The sequence below is a fragment of the Acanthochromis polyacanthus genome, chromosome 11, assembly GCF_021347895.1.
Source record: "Acanthochromis polyacanthus isolate Apoly-LR-REF ecotype Palm Island chromosome 11, KAUST_Apoly_ChrSc, whole genome shotgun sequence".
NCBI classification, from domain to species: Eukaryota; Metazoa; Chordata; class Actinopteri; family Pomacentridae; genus Acanthochromis; species Acanthochromis polyacanthus.
The window spans coordinates 6955613-6978700 of NC_067123.1; the positions used below are offsets into that span (position 1 = coordinate 6955613).

At 39.2% G+C, this 23088-nt stretch overlaps 1 protein-coding gene across 3 annotated transcripts; it reads right to left on the reverse strand.

The window, feature by feature from the left end:
* Window positions 1-110: 110 nt before the first annotated feature.
* Window positions 111-21799, reverse strand: klhl43 (kelch-like family member 43). 3 transcript variants are annotated; one of them, XM_051955971.1, is made up of 8 exons: window positions 21619-21799; window positions 9420-9563; window positions 8647-8967; window positions 8407-8555; window positions 6356-6702; window positions 3700-3999; window positions 3258-3433; window positions 111-2372 (listed from the first exon to the last, which is right to left on the reverse strand). In XM_051955971.1, the coding sequence occupies exons 3-8, from the start codon at window positions 8958-8960 to the stop codon at window positions 1577-1579; spliced, it is 2082 nt and encodes a 693-aa protein (XP_051811931.1). In that variant the 5' UTR covers window positions 8961-8967; window positions 9420-9563; window positions 21619-21799; the 3' UTR covers window positions 111-1576. The 3 variants fall into 3 exon arrangements, with proteins under 3 accessions (XP_051811931.1, XP_022078377.2, XP_051811932.1); XM_022222685.2 differs by lacking the exon at window positions 21619-21799 and having other exon boundaries at window positions 9420-10676; XM_051955972.1 differs by lacking the exons at window positions 9420-9563; window positions 21619-21799 and having other exon boundaries at window positions 8647-9054.
* Between the last annotated feature and the right edge of the window lie 1289 nt (window positions 21800-23088).

Sequence of the window (23088 nt, forward strand, 5' to 3'; positions counted from 1 at the left end):
CCATTTATCAGAAATAACATTAGCTGAGATCTATCGTAGAATTTTCTTGCAGACTAAAGTTGAGCAGATTCAAAGTTTGCTCACTTAAATAAGGAATCAAACTCGACATGTTTGGATCAGATTATCTTTATTCAGTGAAACTCCACAGAAACCAGCAGCTCATCCAGAGCCGACACAAATACAGAGACTCAGCCAATCAGAGAAGCTTTTTCTATCTCGTTATATTTATAATTAACTCTCCACAGATATTTAAACTGCTCACATCTGTCTGGTTCTGCTTTTGTATTCATTACAATAAAAATGGGATGTTTTTTTCTTCTTTATTTGTTGGATTTGTTTTTAGATTTTTTCAGATTTTTATTTATTTCATTTTTCTTTTCTCTCTTTTTAATTTCTTGGGAAGCTTAGTTATTGAAGTCAACGTGCTTTGTTTTTATTCATTTATTTGTTCCTCTCTCGCCATTTCACTTATAAAATGTTTATTTTTGATCACTACATCTACATTTTTTTATTATTTTCTTCACATTTGCGCTACACTACTTCCCTTAAATAAATAAATCATGAAACAGTTTTGTTTCCTGCTGGCCTACCTCCGTCCTCTTATGAGAATTATTTCAAGTTTGCTGGTGAGAAATTGTCTTTATTGCATTTTTTGGGCTCATTTGTTCCTGTAGCTTCCACACGCTCCACCATGTCATCATTCACTCGTGCACACACACACACACACATACATGCACGCTCGTTTTTTTTTTTTTATACAGCCACACACTCTGTTTAGTTACATCTTTGTACACAAACTGCCAGCGGATTCACAGTGACGTCAAACCGAACCACCTCCAGCACAGATTAAGCCTCTGTTCCCTTCGTTCCTTCCTTCGTCTTCTACCTGCTCGACTCTGCTTTTCATCCACCTTTATCTCCTCCGATCTAACTCATCCTTAAATCTCCACTTTGGACCATGCAGGCTCTTTTCTCTTTCCTAGCACCAACACAGATATTTGTGCATCTGCAGCTGGTTGCAACTTTAGTTATCCTCTGATTTTAATTTTGCTGGAAACCATCAAATCGGACAAGTTCAGGAGCAAAGCTTGTTCGAAATAGAGTCAATGTTTGGAATTAAATATGAAACTGTAACTTCTGAAATAAGATGAAAAGATTTCTGAATTAATCTGCCATAAAAATTCTCCTTTTCAGTTCAGAACACTGAAATGTTTTGCTCCTAGAATCTGGTCATTAATGATACTAAACTTCTGTTTCAGCATTTAACTTTAGTTGTCTGTTTGACAGAAGTAACATTTTCTGGCTTCAACTGACTGTTTTCATCACTATAAGTCATTTTTAGCCTCTAAAACACCATCTTATTAAATAAAAATCCTTTATTATGGTTATTGTAGCCTTGCTGATGTTTATTTTCCGTGTCTTGCACCTTTATACTGTTTACACTAACTATATGTGCCTAAAGTTCATGAAAAAACTCCTTCTAGGTGTTAAATAATTAGACTTTTCCACATGTGCTAAACAGAAAAGATGTCAGACATGATCCAGATGTTGTCCTGAGGTTGAGCGTTCCTCCTGTCTACGCAGTGGTGGTTTGTGATGGAGCCTCGCTGTTCTCTCTGCTGCGGTTCTTCCCGGCCTGCTGCTGCTCTTCGTGGCCCGGGGTGTTGCGGTGTTGCCGGCGTGGTGCGTGGCGAGGCGGCAGGTTCAAGGCACAGCAGGAGACTCCCACAGTGGGTTCAGGCAGATCTTCAGCCATGGACCAGCTGTCGGTGGCCGGGTCGTACTTCTGCACCGCAGCCTTGTAGCGCTTCTCTGCCTCGTTCCAGCCTCCCAGCAGGTAGAGCTTCTCAGCCAACGGCGACAGACCGGCGGTGCTGACCCCGAGGGGCAGTGGGGCGGCTCGGCTCCACGATCCACTTTCTGGAGAGAAGATCTCCACTGAGAGCACATCCACCCTCTCTCCACCGGGCCCCAGCTGGCTTCCTCCCACCACGTACACCTTCCCTCCCAGGGTGGCGGAGCAGTGCCAGCCACGAGGGGTCTCCATGGGGGCCTTCTCGGTCCAGGTGTCGGTGTCCACGTTGTAGCAGGAAACAGAGCGGGAGTAGGCACAGTTGATGTAGCCGCCGGTCACCAGGATGTCACCAGAGGGCAGCGTGGCGCTGGAGTGACAGCAGCGAGGCGCCTCCATGGGCGTACGCATCTGCCAGGTGTTGGAGGAGGGCAGGTAGCTCTCCGTGGTGGCCAGCAGACCCTCCACATTACGGCCGCCGATGGCGAACAGGCGACCTCCGCTGGCAGCCAGAGAAAAGTGAGTACGACGCTGACGCATGTTGGCCAGGTGCAGCCAGGTGTTGAAGCGAGGGTCATACCTGATGGAGGTAAAGGGAGGAGTTGGTGAAGGAAAAGGGTTACAGAGTGGACAGTTAGATCATTCTGCAGCTCAAAATGGTCGTCTGCAGCTCATTATCATTCTCTCATTAGAGTAAAGACACGATGGTCTCTATGTGTTCTTTAAACTTTGGATGTCCTGATCTAATATCTAAGATCGAGATTGGGCTGATCAAGGTAGAGCCCAATTTGTGGCACAAGGAAAGCAAATTTTGAGCAATTTTCTTCACAATCTGCAGTATTATCAATTAAATAATTGATTAACTAGCAACAGAAATAAAGCTTAGTTGACTTTTGTCCTGGGTTGATATTGCTGTTTTAGTCAGATTACCCATTTGGTTCACAAAGACATACATGCCCCGGTGTGGTCAAAAGCATTGTCCTTGTCTCAAACACATGAATTCCAGATAAAGGTCATTAACTGTCACAGAAGTCTTTGTCATGGTGGCCCTTTGCTCGCTAAACCCCGACAATCCTCTCTGCATGTCTTTAATGGAATGGAACTGCCCTTATTCCGAATGATCATCTCCTCGGGTTGCTAGAGTATAAAAATAGTAAGAGGCTCCACCTGGTGGAACAACCAGGTACTACAGCTAATCTAAAACACTTAAAGTGCGTATAGTCAAGGATAAAGGTATCAATTAAGAGTCTGTATGGGCAGGTGTTAAATATTAAATGACTCTGATCTTGGCCAAAACAAGAAACAATCTTGATCAAGGCATCACCACTTTAAACCAATCACAAACATACTGGGTGGAGCTAAGCCCAGGATGCAGCAACAGTGTCCCCTCAAAGCTGACCCTCAAATACTTCATGTAAAAACTGGTTTGTGGTGATTTGAACATTTATAACTTCTGTCCATCGACCTGCTCAGGTTGCTGACGGCATGTTTGGCCTGGTTGCGGGCGTCGTTCTGGTCTTCTCCCCCAGCCACATACAGGAATCCGTCCATCACAGCCACACACTGGTTGAAGCTCTTAGCGGGTAGCTGGGTTAGGTGGCGCCAGGAGGCTCCTCCATCGCGAGGGTCCCTCCACAGCACCTGAGGTCAAAGTCAGCAAGAGTCACTATTAGTTATTAATTTGTTCTTACAGCTGATGAGCTTTACAAGGTGGAATAAGTGAGTTATGGACCATCTTTTCAGTAGAAATCAACAGGACTTCTCTTGTAGATTCTTTCAAGAACTTACAAGAACCTGATACGATTACCATGATCTGGATGACTGAGAATCTACACATACATTGATACTCATATTTTCACACATGTCCACATATTTTTGTCCAATCTGCCTCCTTGATAGACACCCACCTCGCGGCTCAGAGCTCTCTCGGTGAGCGATGGACGTCCTCCGATGGTTAGCAGAGTCTGCTGGGCGGCTCGGACCTGCGTACGGCGGGACTGCAGGGTGTTCTGCTGGTAGGGCAGCAGGTGGTAGTTCATGGCGTCCACCAGCAGCCTGTGGCACTGAGGGTCCAGCATCATGCGGGGAACCGGCTGGATCTGACTCACCAGCTCGCTGGCCGGGATGGTCTCGAAGCGAACATGGGCCAGAAGCTCGGCGGAGTGAACCTGGCGAGTGGCGTCAAAGTCGAGCCACTTCATGGCGAGCTGGAAGTAGAAGAGACGTCAGTGAACAAGAGAAAACATGAAACAAAAATCAGGTGTTTTTCACAGCTGAAAGTCGGCAGATGTTTTACTGATGACACTGACAACATACACTTTATTGCCCAAAGTATTGGGATGTTTGCCTTTACGTCAACTTTAATGACATCCCATTCTCAGTCCGTAGAGTTTAATATGGAGTTGTTCCATCCTTTGCAGCTACAACAGCCTCAACTCTTCTGGGAGGATTTTCCACAAGCTTTAGGAGTGTTTGTGGGAATTTTTGACCATTCTTCCAAAAGCACATTTGTGAAGTCTGATGTTGGACGAGAAGACCTGTCTCTGTAATTCATCCCAAAGGTGTTCTATGGTGTAGAGGTCCGGTCAAATTCCTTCACACCAAACTACCTCATCAACATCTCTATTGACCTGCTTTGTGTGCTGGTGTCAGTCATGTTGGAACAGGAAAGGGCCATCCCTAAACTGTTCCTACAGAGCTGGGAGCATGAGATTATCCAAAATGTCTGAAGCACTAAGAGATCCATTCACTGGAGCTAACAGGCCAAGCCCTGAAAAACAACCCACACGATACTTCCCCATCCAACAAACTTTACATTTGGCACAGTGCAGTCAGGTAAGTACCGTTGTCCTGGAAACCGCCAGGAGACTTTTTGTGACACCTTCAACTCATCCATGATTCCAGATTATTTGATCTACTTGTCCAGCATCGCCGATTCTGAACTCTTGGCCTGATTGATAATAGAATGCACAGAAAAAAAGCATAAAACTAACTAATCTATTGAATTCAATTATCCACATGTGTTAATAAAATATAACTTGTGGACAGTGAGTGTTTCCATAAACCGACTCTCAGCTGTTGGTCAGAGGAACTGTGACTATAAACGATCCAGTGCAGTATCACAGAGCTGTTGAGTTATTGACAGACTGAGATTCTAAATACTAATCTATTAATTATTCTTCCCCTCTCAGCTGCTCGTCTATTTACGTCTCTAATGAAGCTGTATATTAATAAACAAGGCCCCTCCTCGGGTACAGTTTGAGTTAAACTTGTTCTGCTCACAGTCGACCTGCAGGTGACTGGAGGCTGGTTTGGATTCATGGATCTGCGTTTGGCTCTGAACAGCTGGTCTCAGGTCTGTTTTTAGGTCTGGGTGAAAATAGAAGGAAGTCCCAGAAGGTCGACGAGTTAATAGTGGAAGTGTCAGCAGCCGCCTCCTCGAAGACCAGACGTTTCTTCTCAGCTCGGATTAGCTCTGCAATGATTGTTTGGTTAAGTGTCAGCAATTAAATTAGTCAACTATTTTGCTCTTAAACTTATTAGTTTGGAAATCTTTAAAAAGAAAGAAGTCTAAATTCTCTGAATCCAGCATCCTAAATGTGAATACTCTCTGGTTTCTTTCCTCCTTTATGACAGTCAACTGAATGTTTTTTAGGTTGTGGACAAAACCACACATTTGTTTTCTTGGACTTTAAGAAACGTTGATCGACAATTTTATTTTTTTGGACGTTTTAGAGACCAAACAAGTAATAAGTTAACTGAGAAAATAACGGACACATTAATAAACTCAGTATTAAAGTGAATGTTATACTGCTGCTAATAAATCGATCGATAGACAGATTATGTACTTTATTGATCCCCTGAGAGGAATTGTAATGTTGTACACTGGAAAAAAAATATCTTTAAAAAATTGTGGCAGCAACAGTGGCTGAAAAAACACAACAAAAAAACTTGAAATTTAAATTTAAAAACCTATATCTGCAACAACATATATAAAATAAAGACACATTTGCTGGTTTCAATACTGTAAAACTGAGTGATTTTATGTTTATATGTAGTAAAAGAGCACATTTCTGTTCATGAAATTAGTAGTAATAGTGTTGATGTGTAGTTTTGACCTGTTTTCTAAAGGTAAATATGCAAATTTCTGTAATTATCTGTAATTTAACATAATTGATCAAATCTGTAAAATGACAGTATATTGTTAAAAAAACTACAGGTAAAAATTGTAGTTTCTTTTTATAGTGGTGCTGCAATTTTACACAGAACACAGACTTACATTGACCTGACATGAGATGGGGGGGAAAAAACACAATTTTAAACATATATAATATTAAAATAAACTAATTTTTAAATAAAACAAGTTAAACTGAATAGAAAAAGATTCAGAATAAGATAAGACAGGTCTCTGACAGAGCAAAATAATGCTGAATGTGTAATGTGTGAGTTATTATTCAGCATTTAGCAATAAACTTCTCATTTTAATTTGGTTTAAAATGGACCTCAGAATAAGCAGGAACTCTGATTTATCAACAGGTCCTGATGCTTTGTTTGACCTCTGACCTGGAAGGCTGTGACCTCTGAAGGCAGCACCAGCGAGTCGTCCTGCAGGAAGGCTGAGATCTGCTCCAGGGTCAGCTGGGTGAACAGCGGCGTCTCGGCGAACTGAATGAAGTTCTCCAGGACGAAGCGCCGGGCGGCGTCGCAGACGGGCAGCAGGCCGTAGGCTGCGGCGATGTTCCAGATGTAGACGCAGGTCTGGACGTTGAGCTCGGCCAGCAGGAAGTCCATGCACATCTTGAGCAGCTGAGGGATCTGCAGGGTGGCGGCGGCCGAGACGGTGCAGCCGATGGTGTAGAGGGACATGTGGACACGACCCAGGTAGGCGAAGGTGATGACGTTGGCTAGACCTGCAGACAAACAACCAGCAGTCGTCAGCATAAAAACTCACATTAACCTTCTGAACTGTAGAACATGCAGGTGGGATCCGTTGTAGGATTTAGGACAACGGATATAAATTAGCCTTGTGTTAAATCTGGCGTATTTACTACAACCTTATGGCAACTAGTATGAGATTGTTTGTTCATCAATATGCACTGTCCCGTCCAAATAAATAAAGTTAAGTTAAAGTTAAAAGCACGTTATCTTTTTCAAAATACCTAAATGACACCATTTATCAGAGCCAGAAACTGTAAAAATCAACTGAAGTGTTGAATTTTCAACTTTCCAACAGTCCTTCAACGAACCATATGTATCTAGAAAAGCAGTCAGCATTTTCTTTATTAGTTATTGATGATCAGAAATTTCGACATTATGGAATTTGTTCATTTAATATAGATGTACCCACAAACAACATGATCTTGCGCTGAGCACAGGCATGTGTTCTCCATGTGTACGTTACGTATGGATACTAAATCGCATGACCTAAATATGTAGTGGACAGCGGGAATTGATGGGACTCAGAAACACCCCCACAATTTGATTAATTGTTCCTTGTATCATTTCTGATGGGTATAAGTCCTGATAAGTCCACAGCGGTGAATTTGTAGTAGGATCACAATCATGTGATCAGCTGATGTAGTGTTCACTTGTTGTCATGGTTACAGCGATGCCGTGCCGCTATCTCGCAATGATACAGAAATATTTAACAAATCCATGGATCCAGACTATAAGCAGCATCACTGCCAAAATCTAATCACTTGGTCCTTGTGCCATTTCTGACCTTTCTTGAAAACTTCATCCAAATCTGTTATTCCATTTTTGAGTAATTTTGCTAACAGACAGAAGGACAGACAGACAAACCACCGCCATTGCGACAGAACTGTGCCACGTTCCTTGGCGGAGTAACTCTCCATCTCAAAAATTAATGACATGTAAGTTGATAATCATGATAGTTCCTGAAAATTAGTTTATTCTGCAGGTCTCATTTAAAAAATTGCAAACATTACACCAGATTTGATTTTAAAAAATGTATTAAAAATTGTGCTCCCTTACTCAACTGAGAAGCCTTAGGTGACTCAGCTGACAAAAATTCAGACATGTAGAGGAAAATAAACCATTCTGAATCAATAAAATAAATGCAGATGGCTTTAAAACAGTAAAAAGAGCAGCAAGGTGTTGAACAACACCCTCATCATGGTGAAACATCTTGCTAGAGTTGATGTGGAGCACAGAGTGGAAAAGTTTGTAGAGTTTGTTAAGATGTAAATAATAAAATTTCTATATCATGTGAAGCCATTGTTACTTTACAGTATCGGTTACATCTGTAAATGTTGTACGTGTTGAGTTCAGGCTTTTTAATATCTGTGAAATTAATGAAGAAATTAAAATTTTGTTTTTGTTTTTAAAGATTTGTGGCATTGTAAAAGACTTTATCTCCACTTCTAGTAATAGTTGTTCTGTCTCCATATAGATACAGGACTTTATACAATGCAAAAACACCTAGAAACTGCTAGGAAGATGACCACCTCCACCCTGGATGCATGATGTTTGGGTGTCTAGAAGGAGCTTCAGTACTTGAAAGACTCTCTCTGCTGATGTTTTTGATAAACAGCATGTTGTTGAGTGTTTAAACAGACTTCATTTTTTTTTTACTTTTGATGAGTTGAACGTACCCAGAGGTGAGAGGGAGGGCAGCTCCAGACGCTTCATGCTAGGATCTTTGGCCAGAATCTCTCTGAAGTACTGACTGACGGAGGAAATGACCAGTTTGTGGACGTCGAAGGCCTTCGTCTTACAGGCCAACTCCAGATCAGTCAGGAACCTGAGGAGGAAACACTGATTAAAGGAGATCTGATGCAACAACTCAGGACACAATACCCCTGATGAAGAGATCTGTTTATATCAGAGCTAACTTCTCCTGGCGCATCTTGCTGAGCTCCTCCAGCAGTGAGTTTCCATGCAGTGGTCTGGTGAGCTCGCTGCCCAGGCCGAGGCCTCTCTCCCCGGGCTTGATGACGGGCGGCGGCAGGGGCAGGTTGAGGCTGTTCAGCTGGGCGATGTCCAGCGCCGCCATCTGCTCGATCTTCTTCACACCGCTCTCCATCACCACCACACCGTCGCCGCGGCTCTCCACCTTCAGAGGGGCGGCGACTGTCTCCATGGCGACCTGAGACATGGTTTCCACGGCAGCCTTCTTTGGACGGGAGGCCTTCTTCTTTGGGGCCATCGTTCAACTGTGGAAGATATGAAGTTAAATTTAGTAAACAACATCTTAGGAACTGACCTACACTGGAAAAATCTAAATCTAAGTTTGTTGAAAATGTACAGTTAATTTCCTTGTTTTGTTCATAAAATCACAGAAAAAAGCTTTAATTTACACATTAACGATTACAAAACAGGTCAAAACTGTAAATAATGTCCACAAAAATCTATAGTTTGAGAAATGTATTCTTTTGCAATGTCTTACTGAAAAATTACATCATTTAACTGTATTAAATCAGCTAAAAAATAGAATTATTTTACAGATATATTCTCCTTTTTTGAGTATTTTTACAGTTTTTTTAAATGTTACAGTTTTCCATCATTTTTACCATGTTTTTTTCTGACAACAAAAGTGTTTTTTATGCTATTTTTTTTGTATTTCACAGTTTAAATTCCACTCACTAAAGAGCCAACAGGAACTTACTTTGCAATAAGTAGCACTAACGCTTTGGTTTTGTCTTCTTCAGGACAGAAAGAATAGTTTGTTGGACTGAACTGGTGGCTTTAGATCAACGTGTGGAGATAGTTTTGGAGTTTGTTGGTGGTTTCACTTCAACACACACAGCACCTGAAAGAAAGAGGAACAGAAAAGGACTTAAATATAAATGATAGAGAAAAAAAGACTCATTTAAGGCATTTATAAAGTAAAGTTTATACATGTTTAACTGTAAATGTGTCGATCCATATGTTTATTCAGGGCAGATATTTAGAACTGACATGCATTTGTACTCATTGGTTGTTAATTGAGCTGTGAATGTGTGCATTTCTTTTGTTTATTTCATTGAGAATCAGTAAAAATTATAAAGTTGCTAAACATCAGATCTGATAATTGACCAACTGCTAAAAGCTGCATCATTAAAGGCACTATTGGTCAAAAAGTTCAAGCTTTTGTCATGAATTTTAAAAACTTGGTGGCAGATCTTCACAAAACCTATCACAATTTATAGATATTTTAAAGTGTTTTTAAACTTCCAGTCAGCCACGAGTTTGCATCAGTTCCAGTACAGAATAAAAATCTATTTAGTTTATCCCAAATGTTACTAATTATTGACTTTTAAATCTATTCGCACTTTCAACAGTGACTCCATGCTACCATAATGCATCTCTGATAGCAAAAAAAAACAAAAAACAATGTTGCAGGTGACTCTAACAAGTATCATAAAATTAGAAATTTAATATAAATTGTGAATAAATGTGTAAACAAAATGCCCCCAAAAACTAGTATTGGGCGCTAAAGTGTCTTAAAACTTTTTTGTATCAAATAGTCTCCTATAACCTTAAATATTCACATTTAAATATGCAATAAACAACTTCTTTAGGCGTAATTTAAGACTTTAGCACAAAGAAATCCAGTGATTAATTCTGTTTAATTGGGTGAAATGTGACAAAGATCCTAATAAATGCATGATAGCACCTTTCTCTATTGCAGGTAGAAGCTAATAATAAAAAAAGACAGAAATTTTGCACATGAAACAGCCAAAATTAATCGAACATCAGCAGAAAATTGTGCATTAACGTAAAACCCCGCTTTTTCTGAGAAACTGAGGAGTAAATAATGCATTTTAAAGGCTTTTTGATACATTTTCTAATTAATTTTCTTCTTTTTTCTGTAATTCCAGAGCCAAAACTCCTCCATGACAGAGTGTCTTTATATTCTGATGTTCCTCTTGATAAACGACCTCCATTAATCTCCTCCCTTGTACTGTTTTGGTCACTTGAGGCCACGCCATCCCACTGACAGATGAACATTTCTCTGCTAATCCATGACTCAGATCAACACAACAAACACCGGCTGAGAATCAACACCTTTCTCCTAAACCCTGCGGAGGATCACTGGAGGACAAACCGAGGTTCGGACGCTGTGAATGACAGCAGCGAGTGTCCAGAAACGAAGCTCAGCTCAGCTCAGGGTCGGGTTTGTGGTTTAGAGCTGCATTCGTGTTTCGCCCACAGAGGCACTGAGGAATCCTGTTTATGTTCGCAATGAGCCGAAGTCTGCAGACGGCAGCAGATCAGAGCCGAGAGGCTGCTGTGGAGGGCATACATGGAGGGTAGAGGGTTGTATACCCTAAATTTTACACGTTTTTTTGCACTTTTTACATCTTACTGATTTGATTGTGTGTGAACAAAAGATTACTGTTGTTGCTTTTTCTGTCATTTCAGATAAAAATAACAGAAAAAACTGAAAACTGTGCAAGTCTACAAACTCTGTGACTGCAGATTAACATTTTTTCCTAATTTTAAGCTTCAAATACAAAAGGTAGACAGTCTGGAAATCAGCTGATAATCTACCATTCATTTCTTCCATTCAACTTTTTTGTTTTTGTTTGATAGCCAAAAACTGATGTCATGTGGCTTTTTTGTTCTTCAATTTTAAATCAAATGGGAAGTAAAATCAATAAGATTTGTTAAGTTTTGATTTCCAAGTGAAAAATGAGAAAAATAAACTCAAAGATCTCTGTTTCTTACTCTGAAAATGCCGTTCTACCATCTGTCCACATCTGCAAAAACCAAAAATTGGAGCAATTTTCTGCCTGATTTTATTTTTTTGTATGTAAAATTAAATAAAACAAAATCTGTGTGATTGTTTTTGATTTCCAAACAAAAACGCAAACAGCAAATATAATTCCTGTGCTATATGTGACGGGTTTTTCTTTCTGAACCTGAAGTTGAAGCTGCTTTGACCCTCAAATGTTCAGCAGTGAGTCATGTAGTGATGAATAAAGATAAATCTGGCTCAGTGTTTGTTGATAATCAGCTGAGCCAAGTTCTGATGACCTCAATGTTGTGATAGAAAAGCCGGGAATTAAAAGTGACCAAAGAATCTGAACTCTTTATCAAACACACATGATCTTCTTTCACTTTAATGAGTCTTCTGTACTTCAGTTACTGAAAATAAAATCAAAAATCGACTGTTTTCCACAACATTAGCCAGAAGTCAGCTGCAAATGTGTCATAAATTTAATCCACATATAAAAACAGAACTCTAACTGCAACTTTGTGCCAGAAACCTAAACTTTTTGTGAGGATTGGTCATGCTTGTAACCCTGTTATATTTCATTGTGGCAGCACACTCTAAATAATGACAGGAGCAAAGGTAGAAAATAAAACTGTGTTCTATTATTTGCCACTAAGTTTCCACTAGGAGGAGGAGGTCTGGGTGGAGGGATGGGTCAACAAAATACTGGACGTTTACAGAGACCAGTGTTTGTTTCCTGTTTCAAAGCAACAGTCAAAGTTTCTTTCTCGTCCATAACCCCTAGCACATGTTTACTACTTTAACCAGGATACTAGCTCACTAAACGAACACACCGCTATGTTACCTTAGCACCGGTATGTTGGCATTGTGAACATCTAAACACGACTTTAAATGTGGCCTTAGCATTTAGCTTGAATTTTATTTGGCATTGGCATGTTAGCATTGTGAACATTTCAGCATGACTGTAAACGTGACTTTAGCATTTAGCATAAATTTAACTTAGCATTAGTGTGTTAGCCCTGTGAACATCTAAGCAAGACTTTGATTGTGACTTTAGCACTTAGGATAAGTTTACCTTAGAATTGGCATGTTAGCATTGTCAACATCTAAGCAAAACTTTAAACGTGATTAAGTTTTTAGCATAAAGTTTTGTGCAGTCATTCCACAAAAATACACAATAGGTAAGTCTTGCTAGCAGCTTTTTATGTCTAATGTGTGCATTTTATTGTAACAGCACCATCTACTGGTATAAAATAATGCAATAACTAATATAAATGAAAGTAGGACCAACGGAAAAAGTAAGATAGTGTAGTGTAGGAAAAAAAAACAAACATGTGAGGAGATCGGGGTGGATGGATGGTTCAACAAAACATTGGGTGTTCAAAGAGAGATAACTAAGACTTTAAACCAAAAGTCAACCTTTGATTTAACTTTAAGTGTTCAATAGCATTAACCATATGTTTTCTGCTGCAGCAAAGATCCTCCATTTTATCCAAAATTCAGATTTTTTCCCCCTAAACGTGACTAGTTTATGCGCTTAAACCTAACCAATCAGAGGTCAAACATGTATGTGCTACATTTACTTCCGTCAGTGCTGCACTAAGTAAACTCTTCATCTTCTTCATTATCTAACTCAAATTTAAGATTGTCATTATTGTGCTTTTGAAGTCTTTTGAATTTGATACAGTTAAATATACACTGCTCAAAAAAATAAAGGAACACTTTGAAAATACATCATATTTCAATACGGGGGAAAAACAAACTGATATTAGCATTGATATGGACTGGATAATGTGTTAGGAATGAAAAGTGCCACATTGTTTGATGGGAATGAAAATTATCAACTCCACAGGAGGGCTAAATTCAAAACACCCCAAAATCAAAGTGAAAAACTGATGTGGCAGGCTAGTCCATGTTGCTGAAATTCCTTGGCACCAACTCAAAATGGTATTCAGTAGTTTGTATGTCCTCCAGGTGCTTGTATGCATGACTGATGATGCCGGGACAAGCTCTGAATGAGACAACAGATGGTGTCCTGGGGTATCTCCTCCCAGAACTGGACCAGGGCATCACTGAGCTCCTGGACAGTCTGAGGAGCAACCTGATGGTGTCGGATGGAACAAAACATAATGTTCCAAAGGTGTTCTATTGGATTCAGGTCAGGTGAGCATGGGGGCCAGCTAATGGTATCAGTTCCTTCATTCTCCAGGAACTGCATGAGTTTTCTTACCCCATAAGACTGGGCATTGTCGTGCACCAGAAGGAATCCAGGACCACTGCACCAATGTAGGGTCTGACAATGGGTCAAAGGATTTCATCCTGATACCCAAAGGCAGTCAGAATGCCATTGTCCAGCCTGTAGAGGTCTGTGCATCCCTCCATAGATATGCCTCCCCACACCCTCACTGACCCACCACCAAACCAGTCATGCTGAACAATGTTACAGGCAGCATAACGTTCTCCATGGCTTCTCCAGACCCTTTCATGCCTGTCACATGTGCTCAGGGTTAACCTGCTCTCATCTGTGAAAAGCACAGGGCACCAGTGGTGGACTTGCAAATTCCTGTGTTCTCTGGCAAATGCTAGCCGAGCTCCACGGTGCCAGTCAGCGAGCACAGCGGGCACTAGAGGATGTCGGGCCCTCAGACCACTCTCATTACATCTCTTTCTGATTGTTTGATCAGAGACATTCACACCAGTGGTCTGCTGGAGCTCATTTTGTAGAGCTATAGCAGTGCTCATCCTGTTCCTCCTTGTACAAAGGAGCAGATACCTGTCCTGCAGATCGGTTGAGGACCTTCGACAGCCCTGTCAAGCTCTCCCAGACTAACTGCCTGTCTCCTGGAATCTCCTCCATGCGCTTGAGAATGTGCTGGGAGACACAGCAGACCTTCTGGCAATGGCACGCATTGATGTGCCATCCTGGAGGAGTTGGATGGTCTGTGGAACCTCTGCAGGGTCCAGGTATTGCCTCATGCTACCAGAAGTGACTCTGACCCTAACCAAATGCAAAACTAGTGAAAAACGGTCAGAAAACATTAGGAAGGAAAAAAATGTCAGTGGCCTTCACCTGTAAACTCATTCCTGTTTTGGGGGTTGTCTCATTGTTACCCCTCTAGTGCATCTGTTGTTAATTTTATGAACACCAAAGCAGCTGAAACTGACTAAAAAGCCCCTCTTTTACTTACTTGACCAGATCAGTGTCCCACATGTTTCACTGATTTGATGCAATACTTAGATTAAAAGTGTTCCTTTAATTTTTTTGAGCAGTGTATATTTAGATACGTTTAGAGAAATACGTAGTTCGATTTCTGGCATATTCAGAGGGATTTCTCTGTTTCTAAATATCCTATTTAACCGTTTTATACTACTGTCTATGAGGGGAATGCCATGTTTCTCATGTTCAGTCTTCTGCTGCAGATGATGGTTGGTCTTCCTCTTCAGTGACGTTTTCTGGTTGTAATTTGAATTACTGCTGAAGTTGCTACTAGTATGATTTCACTGCTTCTGAAACCTGAATCTCTCCAACCTCTCAGGTAATCAAAATACCGGTCTGGTGTTAGTTGTAAGCTACTGGCCTCATGGAAAAACTATTCCGGCACCAGTGACAGAAGTACAACTGACCACGGATGTATGGATGATTCACTTCTCTTTCTACACCTTTAAATAGGACCAACACACTCCACACATGGACAGAGCTGTGGTTGGAGGCAGGACAGTACAGGAGCAGCAGCAGCTGCTGTCGGTGTCATATGAAGAGGACGAGCTCACAGTTACAGACTGTACAGGCTTCAGAGGATGTCGCAATCACTTCTAAACAGTTGAAACATCCAGAAGGCAGGATAATTTTTAATCTAATTACATCAGATGCTGCAGCATTAAGACACTTAAATCTGTGAATGTGACCCTCTTGGTGTAATAATCATAGAAGAAATAAAAAATGAGGAGAGGTGATACAACTGAGGGTGTAATGAGGACAACAATATCATATCTGGCTGATTAAAACTAACATTAGAAAGGAGAAAGTCAGTCATAAATGTATGCTGCAGGTACAAACAGTGGGGTTTGAAATTTAGTGCTAATTACTGGAAGGTTTTGGTAATTTTATCAACTTCACTGTCAAATAAAAGTCCACATTGACTTTTACATTCTAATTTACATCTATCAATACAAAGTACTACATAACAAACTATATTGTCCTGCTTGTTTGCGCCAATACGAAAGCTATAAAAATATGTAGCTTATCATATAAATATAGTAGTATTTGTAAGCATAGCGTTTACTTATATTCAATGCTGGAAATGTATTTTTTAAAAACACTAGCAGATAAAAGAAAACCGATTAACATAGCTGACTTTAGTAGAAGACAAATTTAGTTTTAGCTCCTACAGTTACCTGCTAGGAGCTACGGTAAATACTTTTGCTTTTTAGCATGCTGACATCTGCTAATGAGCACTAAATACAAACTACAGCTAAAGTTGAAGGAAATGTTTTGAGTTTTGCAGATATTTAGCCATAAACCAAAGCTTTGGACAAACTGTTTACATTGAGGAGAGGTGAACATCTGTGTAAAATTTAGTCGTTAAGCGTTTAATAGTGTTGAGATATGTCACTTTAAACCCATGCTAGCATAGCGGTGCTAGAGAAAAACTTGGGGGATCATTGCGATCTAAACACAAACGGCACAGTTGGTGAGATTTTTTTATATATCAACTAGACTTTTTATTTGGTTTTTAAAAAATACTTATGCAATATACTGTGCCATTTGGTACAAAAAGCAAACTGTTGTGATTACATCTAGGCTTGTTGCTAGCCTTAGCTAAAGCTATATTTAACTCCATTTCCTGAAATTTAAGTTGTATTCCTGCAACAGTTTAAGAATTGAATTTGTTTATAACATGAATAGGACTAGAGTCACATATTTAATAATGACGGCGAAACAAGTAATACAAGATAAAATAGTCCTGCTAAAAGCTAACTAGCATAACTTAGCAGAACAGCAGTAGCATCAACAGGCATTGATGCTAGTGAAATTGTTGTGGTATTTTATCACACCTTTAAATCAGTCATTTAAATTTCCACTTTAAAAAATTAAAATAAGTTTGCTCATTTGTTTTAAACAAAAAAAGGTAACAAAAAAACATTTAAAAAAGAAACATTTTGTTTTTAAATCTGCCTTTTCCAGACTCTCTTGATATCAGGTCTGTGACAATGTCTTATAAAATGGTTGTATTTATATAGTGCTTCTATCCAAAGCGCTTCACATGATACAGCACATTCACCCACTAATGGCGGAAGCTGCCATGCAAGGCACTAACCACGACCCACCAGGAGCAATTAGGGGTTCGGTGTCTTGCTCAGGGACACCTCAACATGAGCTTAATGGGCCGAGGATTGAACCAGCAACCTTTCAGTTACAAGACAGCCACTCTACCCACTGAGCCATGCCACCTCTAGTCTTACATGCTACATGGCTTTGAAAAGACTTCAGCTTCACTGTCTGTTTGTTGCTTCCATCTAAACTTGACCTACTGGTGAGGCTAAAGGTAAAGTCAGGGGATCATCAAGGTCCTTTGTATTCGTCCTGCAGACACGTCTGCAGCATATAAATCACATTAATCCATTAAATAGTTGTTCAGATTTCCATCTGGTCAAACTTACAATGTGCCTGACATTGTCCTGGCTGGCAACAAATCCACTATGCATTGCGCCTCGTGTTACTTTTAATTTCTCATTTACGAGGAATCCAGAAACATTTATTGACGATCTCATAAACTGTTATTTCAGATGATGTACAACGTTTGAAACAAACTTGGTGAGTGAGGTAAAATAATCTTTGCTGTGCTTGGATCAGCTGTCAGAAATATCTAGGACCAAGGTTAGAGCGTCGAGCAGCTGCTCTGTCATCCACCAAACTGGGAACCAGACCTCAGCCCTCCAACCACCACCATCATCATCATAGCATAGAAATATACAGTAACCAGCTGCAGCATCTCCTTTAAAAACACCACTGAGGACTTAGTACCAGTCTGAGATCATCATTAGAAAAGCATATCATTGGAATGCCTCCCTGATAGTTTAGTAAAGATTTATTGTCCAGAATGTACAATTTCTGTAAATTATATGAAAAACGTTACTTAAGACAAACTATAAGTATTAAAGTGTAAGTTACTCTCAGCTTAATCATTTTAATCAAGTATCAAGGTAGAATAACTTAATTTTGTTGGACCTCCAAGGTATTTTTGTGTATATCTACATGTAGCATTTGGATATATTTACGCTTTAAGGCATGTTTTGTGTTCTTGTATTTTCTTTTATTGTTTTGTGTTATTTTTTCTTTAAAGATAGACTTGTGTTTAGAGTCTAATCTATGTAACTGCTACTTTAATGAAGTACAAGTGACTGGTCATGCTGGTAACATTACATTTCTAATGTAATTTTTACTTGGCTTTTAAATAGAACACTGGAACAACGAGGGCAGTTTTAACACAACTAAAATATCAGTTTATTTATGTGATATAAATAGCATTAATATAATATTTGTGCTTCAGTGTATGTGTTTTTTAAATTCCCTGTATCCTTGTGTTTTTCTTTCCCTCAAAAAAATGTGAATTTGTTAAAAGTCATCTTTTACATTGCAAAAAAATATTTACCTGGATTATTGAAATGGAGCAGTGCCAATTAACAACTACACATTTAACACAACTCACTAAACCAACTACAATAACTTTATTTTACATGAATGTTGTAAAACTATTGTAAAACTTTTGAGCAGTTACTAGAAACAGATGTAAAATAAAGAGGTATTAATATTTTTCATGCTTTAAAATACTTCATATGTTCCTGCGTTATTCTTACATGAGAAACTCAGTACGAAATGTTTTGGAAAATGTAACCAAATTCCAAAAGGTCACAGAAGTCAGAAACGGGTTAGATGTTTGTCGACTGACCCAGATACTCTGCAGATACCAGAACCAGAATAAAGACCGTTTTTAAAGCTTAAAGTGGAGATTTTAGTGACAAAGACAAACACCGAGGCACTAGAAGTTCACAAATTTACAAAATATTCAGACGCTCCTGCAGACTTGGGCTTAAATAAAACTCTTTGCACTTAAATGTAGGAATCCATTTGTGTAATAGATTACTCTGAGTGCTATTAATGTAAACATCCAGCTGGACAGAAATATCGCTGCCATCGTCCAGGTGCTTTAAATGTCAGCTTTAACTCACTGCCCCAGTGGACTAGTTATTTTATGACTTGCACATATTTATTCTCATCCTTTAACCTACTTTAAATGCTAAATTGATGTTTAAATTCATACAACAGTGATTTCATCTCATAGACTAAAAAATTACAGCTTGATTCGAGGTGAACGGAAAATTAGCAGATCATAATTGCAGATTAATTTGCAGTAGTTGTGTGTTTATGTGTCATTTAAAAAGAAAAATAACCAGTTTTTCGGTGTAAGTAAAGGAGGAGTAATCTAAGTTCTGGAGGCTCCTGCTTTTTGTTTTTAACCCTCCACCTAAGTGTTCTTGTGAATGAAGCTGCTCCAAATGCATCAAGCTTTGCAGCATTTTGCCAACAGCTAATATTAAGAGAAGCATTTTGTTTTCTTTCCAACAACTATTTGCAGAACAATAACTGAGTCTCTCCAATTAAATTATGTAACTTTCACACTGTGGAGCTGCTCAACAGAACTACAGTCTACTGATTCACTGAATGTTTTTATTGTTCTGGTTTGATGTTTGTTACTCGGATGTCAACCAGCAGAAAAAGGAATAAATGTCATTGTGCTGTCAGCAGACTATTGTTGTTGTTTTTTTAGCAAAACTATGTGACTTCTGAGAGAAAAAAAAACATTCTACCACCTACAAATGAAAAACTGAATTCAGAAAAAGCAAAACTCTCTGGTACTGAATCAAAAACATTCAAGCAATGGAAGATTATTCTGCCTCAAATTTGGGGGTTCAGGTGTACTTTTGAGCTATAGACAGAGTGAGGCTAGCTGTTTCTAGTCTTTATGCTAAGCTAGGCTAACTGCCTAATGGCTTATGCTAAGCTAAGCTAACTGCCTCCTGGCTTCAATGTAAAACTTCGAGATTTATATCAATCTTATGAACAAAATGTCAACAAAAGAGCCATTATATTGGCCATTGACCAAGCTGTGAACACCACAAAATCCATTAAATTTCCAAAGCTAGTAATTGTGAAAATATAAAAAATGAAAAATAGAATTAGTCTTTTTTGCATTACTTGCTTTGGAGGGAATAAACTTGGCTGCGTAGTAAAAAACCTTTAGGACGATGAAGAATCAAAAAAAACTTTGTCCATTAATGCTAGAAAAGTGAAGGGAATTGTTTTCTGTAAGTTTTTTATTTAGTTTTAGTTAGTTTGTATGAGCCATGTTTCATTCTGTCCGGAGGTGAAAACAGCAGAAGAAGCAGAAAATATCTGACGATTAAATGTTTTGGATATTGGAACTTATTCAATAAAGGTTCATATTTGCTTTTTTTCCCCACAAAAGTCAAAAATCATCACCTCTAGCGTAAAGCGTATTTCCTCTAAGCGTAAACACCTTACTGTAAAATTAAAGTTTTTAAATTTTGCGGTTTACATTCATCTTTTATGATAGCATGATTCTTATAAATGTGCATAAAAGTCCTTGGAATCGCTAGCATGCAGTTGCGACTTTAGAGTCGGTCATGGTCACTTGTATCTCTGGTTTTGGTCTCCACCTCATGATGGAATTCTGTGGCTCTTTAGGTGCTTAGTCTTCCTAAATGTTTCACTAGCTGGTTGCAAACTCAGTCTGTCTGCTGTTTATCTCTGAGCAGGTGCATACAGTTCATTTTAAAGCATTTTTACTGAAACCAACTGCATGTAGTGGCTGAAAAGAAACGCTGAGGGCAAAGTGTTTGGGTTTTCTGACCTGAAAGCTTCAGCGTGAGTAAAGTTTCAGGTCAGAAAACATCAGCGAGTTGCAGAAACATTATGTAGAGCTGAGAGAAACCATAACGACAGACCAGATAAACCTAACGTATGTTGTTTCGTTATCCACTGTTAAGATACTTATATCGCTGTAGGACCTTTAACGGACGTGAGAGAATATTACGAGATTTACCAAAAGACATACATGACTGACAGACTGTGCTGTGTTATGTTTATAGGGCGTTTCTGTTGTTTTGTCTACCACATGTGCAGCACTATATAGCATATAGCACAAAACATAGGGAGGACGTCAGGGTGGATAGAGGGCTTGACACTGTGCAACACATACACACATATACATTCAAAAGTTTGGGGTCGCTTAGAAATGTCCCTTTTGTTTGAAAGAAAAGCATTTTTTTCAATGAAGATAACATTAAATGAATCATAAATCCAGTCTAGACATTGTTAATGTGGTAAATGACTATTCTATCTGGAAATTTTTAATGGAATATCTCCATAGGGGTACAGAGGAACATTTCCAGCAACCATCACTCCTGTGTTCTAATGCTACATTGTGTTAGCTAACGGTTTTGAAAGGCTCATTGATGATTAGAAAACCCTTTTACAGTTATGTTAGCACATGGATAAAGGGTGAGTTTTCATGGAAAACATGAAATTGTCTGGGTGACCCCAAACTTTTTGAACGGTAGTGTATATATATATATATATTTATATCCATATATCTACATATGGTATCTGCCTGCACGTGAGCCAACAAGCACTTCTATCAATTTTCATAGCTGGATTCCTTTACTTATCTCATGAGAGTATTTATAGGTGCTGACACACACACACTCTATGCATGAATGTGTGTGTGTTTTATAGTGCAGGACTGGATAAGCAAGGACTGACACCTCCTGCAGTACAGTAATATCTCCACAGCAACTGGCAGCTGCTTCACATTGTTTCCATTCAGCAGTTGAGTATTAATATTAGTATAGATGCTCATTAATGGGACAGTACAGTTCAAATGTGATTGTTTATGTCAAATAACAGCAAGATTTTAAGATTTATTAGTTGTTTCTTTTCCCTTTAATGAAACTTTTTGTGGGAATAAAGCTGCAAGTGTTAATTTTTGGATGCAAAGGGGCTTCAGTTCTTTCAGTTCCAAACTTAATGAGCTTTAATGTGATGAAATTCGATGTATTTTACCTCTTTCTCCTGCTCTTCTTCCCTTCGATTGCTTTCTCAGCGTCTCTCCTTGTGCTCTCTTTTGCCTTCTTTCGTTTTTCTTCGTTTTTGCACTCTTAACAGGTTCCTCTTTGCGTCGACACTCTGTCCTCCGTCCGGCTGCTGTGTGTGTGTGTGTGTGTGTGTGTGTCAGTGTGTGTTGTGTTTGTGTGTCGGTATCAAGACTCAAACCAATGCTGTGACGTAAAGATTCAGCCTCCCGGATCCTCCAACCCCCCGTCAGACCCTCCTCTGTCTGTTTCCACCTCTAACATCCACCTCCATTTCCAAATAGAGGCTCCCCTCGCCACCCTCCCCTCCAAAAATATCCCATAATAGGCCTGGAGCTCTCCTCTCCTCTCACCCCCTCCCCCAGGGCCTCCAGGGGTCAGGTTTTAGATTTAGCTGCTGCTGTAGATCTGCTTTCTTTGTCACAATGTTCTTTTCAATCTTCCCCCTGTGACACCAACAAACAGCCTGATGAGACAGAACAAACACAGATCATATGATTAATCCAGAATTCAGTTTTATAAACACCTTCTAGCATGATTTGCATGAACTGAAATATCAAGAACATACGTTTGGGATAAAATTCATTTTAAGTATACTGTTTACTTCATCAAATATTCACTGTTGTGATCTAATATATCTAAGTGTCTTTCACTGTGATTAAAGCAGAAATGATTTCTTTGTTTGTTTTGGCAGTTTGGTTGTAGAAGAACAAACTCAACACACGATTTTCACAAAACATCACCATAAAAAGTTTATTTTTCACACACCACATTGTTAAACATTCCACATGATTGTACCAGAAGCAGGTAAACTGTTAAAAACCACTGTTGAAAAGTAAATAACTAACTCTTCTACTGTGATAATTCTATGGTAAATGTTAATTTTTAAAGGGTAAAACACAACTGGTTTGTGTTAAAGAAAGTACTGAGTATTTCCATCTAAAATAATCTAATTTTTTTTAACTATCTCTGCTGGAGTATCTCTGATTTGAACATTTTACACCATAAAATGTGAGATATTACTTAAAAAAGAAAGTTAGTTATACTAAACTAGAATAGAAAAACAATAAGTAATGCTGATAATGAAGTAGTAAAGTAAATACGACACATGGAAATTAAATACTACAGTGGATACACCAAAGTTGCACCATGAAAAGATAAGGAGTCATCCTCAGTATCATCTTCCTCCATGTCAGCCAACCCTCTCCCCAGTCTGGGTTTTACAGGCATCGAGGTGTTCAGTGTTTCTTCAGCTTCAGTTACTGTTGTGGAGTTCATCTGGGTATCAGTCATGTCGGCTGTTCACTTGTATTAGAAGTGATCAGTGTCCACAGCTATTATAGTAATAAATGTTGTTTTTGTCGATTTATTACTGCCAGCGTTAGATGACAGTAATGTGACAATTACAGCAAACATACAACAGAATAACAGATAGATAGAT

Bases quoted from the DNA above. Each gene is read 5' to 3' on its own strand.
- klhl43 (XM_051955971.1), bottom strand. From the start codon at position 8,960: ATGGCCCCAAAGAAGAAGGCCTCCCGTCCAAAGAAGGCTGCCGTGGAA. The intron at 3,434-3,699 runs GTGGGTGTCTAT...CTTTGACCTCAG, and splicing joins AGAGAGCTCTGAGCCGCGAG to GTGCTGTGGAGGGACCCTCG. The intron at 2,373-3,257 runs GTCGATGGACAG...TACCTCCATCAG, and splicing joins GCCGTCAGCAACCTGAGCAG to GTATGACCCTCGCTTCAACA.